This window comes from Phaethon lepturus, unplaced genomic scaffold (genome assembly GCF_000687285.1).
Source record: "Phaethon lepturus isolate BGI_N335 unplaced genomic scaffold, ASM68728v1 scaffold45414, whole genome shotgun sequence".
Classification (NCBI taxonomy): Eukaryota; Metazoa; Chordata; class Aves; order Phaethontiformes; family Phaethontidae; genus Phaethon; species Phaethon lepturus.
This window is the reverse complement of record NW_010534842.1, coordinates 32,712-42,475: the sequence shown is the minus strand read 5'-3', so window position 1 is coordinate 42,475 and position 9,764 is coordinate 32,712. Positions and strand designations below refer to the sequence as shown.

General features: G+C 49.0%; 1 protein-coding gene across 1 annotated transcript; it reads right to left on the bottom strand.

Moving 5' to 3' along the window:
* Positions 1 to 1,232: 1,232 nt before the first annotated feature.
* RCSD1 (RCSD domain containing 1) lies at positions 1,233 to 8,372 on the bottom strand (the record flags this gene model as incomplete). Its single annotated transcript, XM_010285628.1, has 5 exons — positions 1,233 to 1,895; positions 2,760 to 2,963; positions 4,291 to 4,362; positions 5,731 to 5,820; positions 8,265 to 8,372. Coding segments are annotated over 5 exons (1,137 nt in total), but the record flags the coding sequence as incomplete, so codon positions are not given.
* Between the last annotated feature and the right edge of the window lie 1,392 nt (positions 8,373 to 9,764).

Sequence of the window (9,764 nt, the reverse complement as noted above, 5' to 3'; positions counted from 1 at the left end):
AAAAGACATTTTGGAGCAGGATGAAGGAGCAGAGGGCCCAGCAGTGGTGGTGGCTGTCGGTTCCAGGGCAGCACGTATCAGGTCTCTCAGTCCCCAGGTATCAGCGAGGAACATCAGCCAGCACCTCCATTTTGAACAAGTGATTGCAAGCCAGTCCCTTGTTCCGACTGTCCCAAAATATGATGGTGCAAAGCAGAGAGCCAGCAAGCCACTCAGCTCTGGGATGAGTCTGGATCTCAGGAGACATCCATATTCTGCTCCTCTCCTGCCACTGAAGGTTTTCCAGTAGCTTCCACCTTGGTTGGGCTAGATGGCTCCTATTCATGTTAAGTCTCCTGTGCCCTGATTAGCTATGTCCTTTTGAGAGGGGAAAAGTAAGAAAATTATGAAAAATAATCATGAGTCTAATACAGTGCTGGGGAGTGTGTGACCTGGGGGTACTTTGGTAGTTTTTGTGCTAGGAGGCAAAGGCGAGCTGCAGGCTGAGCACCAGCCTGCTGCCTTCAGTTGCTCCTTGCCAAACCAAGGAGGCATTTGAAGAGGGGATGATGGGTGGTTGAGGTGGACTGAGATATTTCCTCAGGCATCCATGGCTGCGTTATCAGTGGTTAGAGAAATCGTGAGAAGCTACATGGAACAAGCCCTGCTTTGACCAGTGGAAACCCTCTTTTATTTCAAGTGTCAGAGGCCTGTGTTTGCGTGCTTCCAGGGCTGATCATGAAACTGGTACGTCTACAAACATGATTTTTGCTGGCAAAGCTAACAAGCTAAATGTACATAGAGAGATAGATAAAATATATGTATGCATGTATATATACAACATGTGCACACATATACGTATAAATATGTGTATGTAAGGAGGCATATTGAGATAGCATACACATGGTTACTGCTAGGGAAATGTGCTTTCTACTGTAAGTACTTTCAAATTGCTTTCAAACCAGCAATTGAGCAGAGTGCCTGGTAAGCAGAGCCTCTCTGTTTTACTGAAGCCAGAATTGGCTTTGTTTTTTCTCCATCCTCTCTCTCTGTAACACCACCCAGGACGGCTGGTTATTTTAAATATCCTGCCTTGCAGCCTCTGCAGGCTTGAGATTTGATACTCTTGAGGTGTGGGGAGCAGCAGAAATGTTGGTGTGTTCTGTCACAGTTGCCATTTTCATTAGTAAGCAAAACCCTTTGGTATTTTAGGAGCCATCATCGTGCTGACTTATCTTACCTGTGCGTCACGGTTACGCTGTGCCCTGGTCCTGCGTGGCTGATGTTGAAGGCTCCGTAGCAGTCCCTAAACCCACTGCGTCCTGCAGCAGTTCAGGTGCCACTGGTGTTTCTTCAGTGTCTGACGTTCTCTGTGCATCTGTGCTCTCACTGGTCTCCTTCACTTCAGCTCCAGCTTCAGCTTCAGCTTTAGCTTCAGTTTTAGCTTCTTCCTTCTCCTTGTCCCCCTTTTCCCATTCACAGGCAGTGCCTTGCTCTTCTCCCTGGGCAACCTCGCACACCTTCTCCTCCTTGTCTCCAGAGGGAGGCTGGGGAGAGTTCCCTTCCTCTGGGGCACCACAATACACTTCCTCCTCCTTTGTATCCCCTGTGTTACTCTTGCAAGGAGTCATTTCCTCTGCCTGTTTTTCCCCTTTTTCTTCATCTTCTGATCTGCTGGATCCTTTCCTTGATGGGGGCTTCTCATCAGATGCCATCTGTTTCTTTTGCTCTTTGCTCCCTGTTTCTGCCTCCTCTGTCTTGCCCTTGGGCCCAAACACCTCATCCCCATCTTCCTTGGCACCATTTTCTGGAGAGGAGATGTTGACCCCTAAATCTTCCCCGTCTCCATACTCGGACAGAGATCTTCGGAACCTCCTGGAGGGAGGCCTGCGCTTTATTGATCCCCGTGTCCGCACCTTGGAGGCAGAAAAAGCAGACATGGAAGCAGTCAAGAGAGCGGTACTGGAAAGCAGAAAAGCACAACAGAGGAAAATACCATGGGAAACTTGATTGCTATGCTGGTGGCCTCACTTTTCCTGCTCTGCTACTGAAAGTTAGGGAGACAAGGGCTCCTACCCGTGAAAGACTACTCTGGAGGACAAGCAGATCCCTAATATATGTCTCCTTTCCTTCTGTAGAGCTGGTGCTGGAGGTCATTGTCTCAAGTTAAAATGTGGCTCCTTGTCCAAGCTAGACCCTAACCCAAGGATGCTGCGATCATTATGCAGACGCTGCTGACTTTGGATGTCTCGGCCTTTTCTATTTTTGGCAGTTTAGTGGTTGAGGAAGGAATCTGCACTCCAGCTGAGGATGGTGAATGCAGGTTGCAGCTCCCCATTTAAGTACTGTGCACTCTGTGGGACACCTGGCAAACCGTCGTGCTCTGCATGGCTCCCTAAACTGCGCCGCAGACAACTTTGACATTTGCTGGCACGTGGCACCACCTCCTCATGGTGCTCCCTGCCCACCTACCAGCCACCCTGTTACTGCTCAGCTGAAGTGTGAGTCCTGCCATTTTACCCTTTCCCTTCACCTTTGGTGCAGGAACGGTCCTGGAGCTGCTGGACCATGAAAATCCATTTGCAGGTGTGTGGGGAGGAGGCTCCAGAGAGCTACGCTGAAAGGCTGTTTCAAAGCCTGGTGCATAGAGCTCCTCCGTGGGCTACAAATGCACACTGTTACGGCAGGACTGAGGGCTGCAGCTTCCTCTTCCTCTTCATCCCCACGCGAGAAGCGAGCCTTATCCTGCTGCGATGGAGAAATCGTAGCCCATACCCTACCTTGTTATAGAACTGCAGCTGAGTGCCTTCCGGGGGTTGATCAAAGCTGACCGGTGTTTCATTCGCTTCACTGGGCTGGGACTGAATCCCTGGGCTGCTGGGCGTTGAGGGAGGGGTGCTGAATGGAGAAACCAGGGCTTTCAGACCAGGGCTTTTGGGAGATGCTCCTGGCAGCAGAGCAGCTGGAGCAAAAGCAAGATTGGCCTGCAAAGAAAAATCCCCGTCACGGACGTGCGTGACACCGACGTGTACCACATGCAGTGACCACATGGAGGAACCCTTGCTCTTGCCACGGGAGCTGCCACATCTCTCAGCTGTCACAACCCACATACCTTCTGGTTATGGGTCTCTCCTGGTGACACTGTCAACAAACAAGTCCGGGCAGAGAAGTTATGACTGGACATTTGCCCTTCCCAGCAGCTGGATCTCAGGACGTGTCCTTTTGTCATCCTGAGGCCTTTTGGGATTTTCCAGTGACCCAGCCAAGCCAGCGCAATCTACAGTGGCTGAGCCAGGAGAACATCTGAACAAGCAGCCAGGAATCACTGCCAGATCTAAACCATCCCTGTGTGTGCCCAAACAGACCTCGCATTTTCAAGCTTAGTCTGCAGGTCTTCTGAATGATCTGCACAGTCGTGAGGAGCGAGAAGACCATGGAAAGAAGCAAGTTCGTGATTACCTGTGGCAAAACACTTCCTGCTGGCCTGTCACTAAGAAGCTCTTGTAGGCAAATGTCCTTGGGTGCATTGAGAGGGACGGTGCTGTGAACAGGCTTACGTCGTGTCGGGCAGCCCGGAGGCACTTGTGCGCTGGGGTCGCGCGTGCCGCCAGGAGGGGCAGCGGGCAGCGGCAGCCCACTGTGTGCGCGGGCTGTCGAGTGCTGAGCTGCCCTCAGCGGCGCGGATCAGGCCAGAGAGATACAAAAAGGGCAAGAAGCACTGGGTGTGTTTGTGCCTAACGGGGGAATGGAGGCGAGGGAAGCGCAGAGCTTCTGGGCACAGGTAGAGGAGTGCCAGAGCTTGGAGCTCACTCCTCACTGCCAGGATTTTAGCTGCCTGCGCTCAAGGCCAGCTCCCCGGTAGGGTGCAGGTGACTCAGTTTAATTTAGACTGCTGCGGAGAAAGAGCTGGAAGACATTTCAGCCAGGGTCTCCCGCACTTTCTCTCGTGAGCTGCATTTAAACTGAGGCTCCTGCGCCTGTTCCTCCCTTGCGCTGTGCTGCTGCCATGCCCACACCCAGCCATGTACCCCGCAGATCCTGACCCATGCACTGACCTGTCTACGGATGTGCCGCAGGATCGCTGGACTGTTTCTGACACTGGGTACCATCACCAGACCTGCTCTGCCTTCCTTGTTTGTGTATTGTGGGACTGGGCCCTTGTCAGTGAGGCCACTGCCCTGCTCACCTGGCTGTCCCCCTTGGCTCCTGGATCCCCTTCCCCTGTGGCTGCTCCGCAAGGGTAGTAGCCATGACAAATGCCAATCATTTTTAATTTGCTGGGGCAGCCATGTGGGCCCTTCCAGGACCTACCTGCAGCTTTTCAATCATGGGAGAGCTTTTCACCTTGACCTTGGGAATGGGGCAAGCGTTTGGAGACCGCTTCTGCAAAACAAAATGAAACATGAAAAAGTCACAGTAAAGTAGGTGAAAAAAAGGAAATACAATGAAGGCAGAAAACTTGGAAGATACAAGCAGAAAGTGCTAGTAGGGGAGCAAATGAAGCCTCATATAAGTCACATATAGCTTCATATAGTGAAGCCTCAACTTCACACAAAAGTTTGCTTTCTTCTTTCCCGACCCTGCTCCCCTTTTGTTATCTAGCCATCCTAGGGCCCTACATACACGTATACATCCTCTGGGAGAAAAGGTGATTGTCTGCTTTCTGGCTGAAGTACCTGAGTTAGGTGATGTGTAATGGCTCTGCTGCTACATGGCCTTCACGATGGTATCTAACCTAGGACACAGTTTCCCCGGTATTATTTCAGGACCAGACAGATTAAAAATCTACCTCTTAAAGGGTACAAGCCTTAATGTTGGTAAACATTTTGAACTTTTTGTGATGGGAAAGACTTTCTGCCACCCCTTGACTACCAGAGTTAAAGGGTATCCAATTAGTATGGGGAGGAAAGGCGTAAGTGGCCAGAAAGGTAGAGCTATGAAAGGCTGAAAACAGTTTGAAAAAGGGAGAGCATTGCTTTGAGAAGGGACATATTGCTTTTTTGAGGTCCAAAGGAAAAGGAAGGAATCTAAGATTTTAAAGCTTGTGCTCCTTTGGCATGGAGGCAGCAAGAGCCTGTAGCTGTCAGAAAAGAAGGACAGAGAACCGTGTTAAGGGCAGGTGACAATGTGAAATTTGGTGGGTAGACCTCATACCCTGAAATACAGAAGGAAAGAAGTGACTGGAAAGAGCATAGACCTTAGTGAGTAGCAGCCAGCCTACTGGGACGTGCTCATTCAAGGGTGCTGTATGGAGGATACCTAACGACAATATTCTGTGGGTATTGCTGACAAAACCCATCTTCACTCTGGATTAATTATTTCCTTTTTCTGAAAAAGGAAAAATCTCAAGAGCAGAACTATTACGCCATTATACCCAAACCTCTAGAGTTCATCTGAAGGCAACAAACAGCATGGATGCTCCCTGTGCTGAGCACTGTTCAAATCTAATAAATGCCAGCAGTTCCTGCTTTAAAATGCTTGAAAGGTGGTAACTGGGTGGATCCGTCAGTGCTCTAAGGGTAAAAACAAAAGCAGTAGCAATGGGATGTGTATCCATGCTACAGGGGTGTGAAACAGCATGGAGCTGACCCTGAGTCAGTACGTGCGTGTGAACAGGGGAAGGTTTGATGCTGCATGACTGATGTCTTTTGCAGCGCAGCCTGGCTTCTCTGCTACCTCCAAGCTCATGTCTCAGGAGAGGACAAGTTGCAGAGAGGAGAGACCTTGTGCCTCTATTAAATTGATACTCACTTGCTCATCATTGTCACTTGTCTCAGTTTTGTGGGAATACAATGGAAGGGAGCATGGTGGTTTCCTCCTAGTTGGCTTATGTGGTGGTACCTAAGAGAAGAAAACCAATATGACAGTAGGGAAATCAGTTTTTTTTTAAAAAGGAAGTGAAATTCAAGCACCAAAGGGCATGCTCTGTAAGTGACCTGCTTGGATGGCAGGGCTCAGCTTGCCTGAAGGAGGCATCCAAAGGCAGCACAAGGTGTTAGCATATGGGCATGTGGCCAGCATGCTAGGTGTGCTTGCAGCATCTCAAGCCCAGTCCTACCGGTGGAGAAATAGTCTATATCTCTTTTCACAGCACGAACCACAGGACTTCAGGCTTTGTGCAAAGGACACTCTTCTAAGCTGTGGAGGGTGGAGAAGCTTTCCCAGAAGCTTCATCTTCAAAGCATCCTGCTGGAAACCCCCTCACACTGGAATAGCTTGTTATTGTTCTCTTTCCTGTCTTATTACCAGGATTTCCTTTTAATGAGTCTCAGCTGCCTACCTGGTTTGTGATTTTCCTATTTTATATCTGATGTGTTTTAGGGGCAAAAAGGGGAATTCTGACTTTCTCAACATGCCCTACAGCCCTGTTCATTTCTCTCTAATAAAGAGCAGCTTGCAGAGAGAAGGCCTCAGTTGTAACGTTTAGGTTGACTAAGAAAGAGATTCTGCAGGGGAAAAGGAACAAGGCAACTTAACAGCAGTGACACTGGTTCCTCCTGAATGCCCTCGGTCTCTCAGACATACAGAATGCTCACTAGGAAGGAAGAGATGGATAGCACAGCACCTATGGGGTCATTCCTTCATAACTATTGCTTTGGTCTTGAAGACAAGCTGTCTCTTTATGCCAGGTTTGTAGTCTCCTGCCATGCTGTTAACACACTTTTTTTGTGTTAACAGACAAAATGCTTGGGTAATATTGTGGATCTTGTATAATATCCATAATATGATAGTTTGACAATTTTGTTTCCTTCTAACAGGCAGGCATGTGAAAAGTTGGATTATGGCGTCTTTGCCCTCTGTACAGTTGGCTGTCTTGGAGGACCTGTAAACTTGATGTCACTTAATTTGTGGTGGTGCTGCACCCAGCTATGGTAATGCTTTCAGTCATGCAATGCTGTGCTGTGCCATGGTGAATGTATCAGAAGTTCCCTGGTTGACACGTTCCCCTTTGGTGGCATGGGTCAAGCAAGGGTTAAAGACCATCCCTCAGCCATTAATCTGAAGCCAGCTTGAGAAAGTGGGTGGAGAAGTGACAGATGGCTTGAAGAGAAACGACAGGAAACTTTGTCCTCCTCTGTCTCTGGAGAAAATTAGTTTCCCTCCACTGTGAGGCCCCTCCACACTGCCTTGGCTTCAGAGCTGCAGAGGTCTGCAGATAACACAGGAGAAGTCTGGGAACTTGCTGCCTTCTTACGGGTGAGGGACTAAGCGCAATTAAATCCATACCTTAAAAAGAGGAAAAGACTGTAATGGGACGGATGGAGCAGTACACTGGTGACTAGGCGGGGGAAAAACAGTGCTTGGGAAGAGATCGGCTGTTCCTATCCCCGGGCCCAGCTGTGAGAGTGCTAACCTCTGATAGACAGTGGCATGGAGCCCGGCAGGGCAGAGATGACCGTTGCATCCAGCCAAAGACAGGAGGGGTGACAGAGAAGATCCCCTTAGGCCCAGCCTGGGACATGCTGAGATCAGCTGAGCAGCAGAAGGAAGCAGTTCAGTTTTAAAGGGCTCCCCACTGACTGAAGAGGGCCACCAGTAAACATTCATACTTCTGAAAAAATGCGTAATGATACAGGGGACACTCCTCAAATGTCACGCTCCATCCATAAAGACTCTGACTTTCCTTCCTTCCTGAAAGACACATTCTAGTGTTTTGCTTATCTCGTGAAAGACAGCTTGTGAGGCAATGCTCGGCATGGTGGGCTTTCAATAAAATAAAGTTTCAGCATGATAGAGGTAGGCACAGAGTCTGAAATGTCATTGGGAAGAGGTAACAAGGGCAAGTAAAGAGACAGCTATCTCTCTCAGACCCATACAGAAGGCACTACCTGAAGGAAACCTTCTCCTTTTGAGAACAAGGTTCTGGTGACCTGCCACTGGCTTCTACACTGCATAATGTGTTGGTTGCTTTCTTTTTCCATGGCTCAATATTAGCTATTCCATTATTCATTGTTGCCCTCTGCCCACAAAAGCCACTCCAGACAGTACATGCATTGCTGTCTGCTACTGTTAGGGTTACAAGTGTACCCTACCAGGCTTTACCGTGTCTCGGTTACAGCATCTAGCTGTCCTGAGGTATGGCTCTACCAAAATACTCATCCACAAGTAGGCAACGCGTGGAAGATACTGTCATAGCTTGTACTGCACTAGGAGCCAAGTCCTTCGTGAAGATTCAAAATCAACGTGAATTCATGCTCACATCACTGATGTGATGCCTTCTGCAGTCAGAGGCAAGTGCCTCGTTTCCCATTCAATTACCTTCTGGTGGCTGCAGAGCTCCTTACCTCTTTTCCAGTGATATTGGCTGCTTGCTCTTTGAATTTCCCTGCTAGCTGAGCCACTGAGGGTGATGCCGACTTGTCCACCTCTGAGTTGGTCTCTGCTGGCCTGTTCTGACAAATTGGGAACAACAAGTTATGAGCAAAGGCTGTGAAAAGCAAGCAGGCTAGACAGAAGCCTGCATATGTGTTACAAAGTTCAAGAGTAAGCAAGGACCTAAAGCAGAGTTTCTCACATCTGGCATCAATCATCCAATCTGAGAGCAAGACATTTGGGAAGACAGGACCTAGCAGCATTTTCCGATATCCCAGAAAAACAGTAATTCACGCAGAGCCTTTCAGCTCTATCTGAAGATCGTACACTCAGTATTTTTCACTGGAACCAAACTAAGTATTTCAAGCCAAGTGTCTCTTCCCCATCTTTGCCTTGCAGTGAGCAGATGAAGTGGGGCGTAAAGAAAGCTCCCATACACCTTCTCAGCCCTCCCATCCCTTTTTTACTGCCCTGGTTCCTGGCGCCCTTCCTTTTCCAGTGGTTCTGCTGCAAGAAGCCATTCCCTGTCCTCACAGCAAGCCAGCATCTGCTTGGGGATGTCCCTGTGCTGTTCTGCTTTTTTGGCAGTGAAATACTCAGGCGGGTGGAGGGGAAGGAGGAAATACCAGGGCTGAGAAGAAGCTTCCCCTCCCCTGGGCTGACAACAGGCTGAGAAGCGGGAGGCTTGTTGGAGACTGGACGATGCGGCTCTTCCCACAGCACACAGCCCTGGTGTCATCCCATACTTACCTTGTTTTCTTTGCTATGTGTGTATCAAGCAACATGAGTAGAAAGCCTTGAAATCAAAGTTGCTGAAAGGAAACCTTTGTTCTTCATCTCTAATATCTCATGCCAGGGAAAACCAAACCAGAGGAACTGAGAACAACTAACCAACAACTCCTGTTTTGTTTGAGGTGGAGACCTCAAAACAACAAACCAGGCTACAAACCGTCAGCAAGGAACCCCATACCTCTGCTCCTGCTACTACTGCCATAAATGTGTGACCACACTGCTCACCCCTCTGCCTCAGTACTTCTTCTGCTTCTCAGTCAGAAAGTTTCCCCAAAGGCCATTGCTAGAGGAATACATTTCTATTTCTCCAAAGGCTCCAGCAGAGCCCTTCCTTCCCGCCTTACGCTGGTCTCCCTGGGAGGGACCTGCTGTCTCATTAACACAACTACTCCTTTGGCATCGCTGGAGGTGAAAGGCCCTCAGAACACCAATCTGCCCCACGTATGGACTGTTTCCTTTGGGTCACCACACTACAGGAGCTGGAGAAATAACTGTGGAAACTTGAAAGCATATTAAAGAAGGAATTTCTTTAGACTCCTTGTTTCTAGATTAAAAGCAAATTGAGGAGGTTACACTAAGGATCAGCCCAAGTCATACCACAGCTTGGAGCCATCTCTAGTCTGAAATACCTGGTATAGAGCAGCATGGCTAAGGCCCATTTGCACTGTGGAGATGGGCCT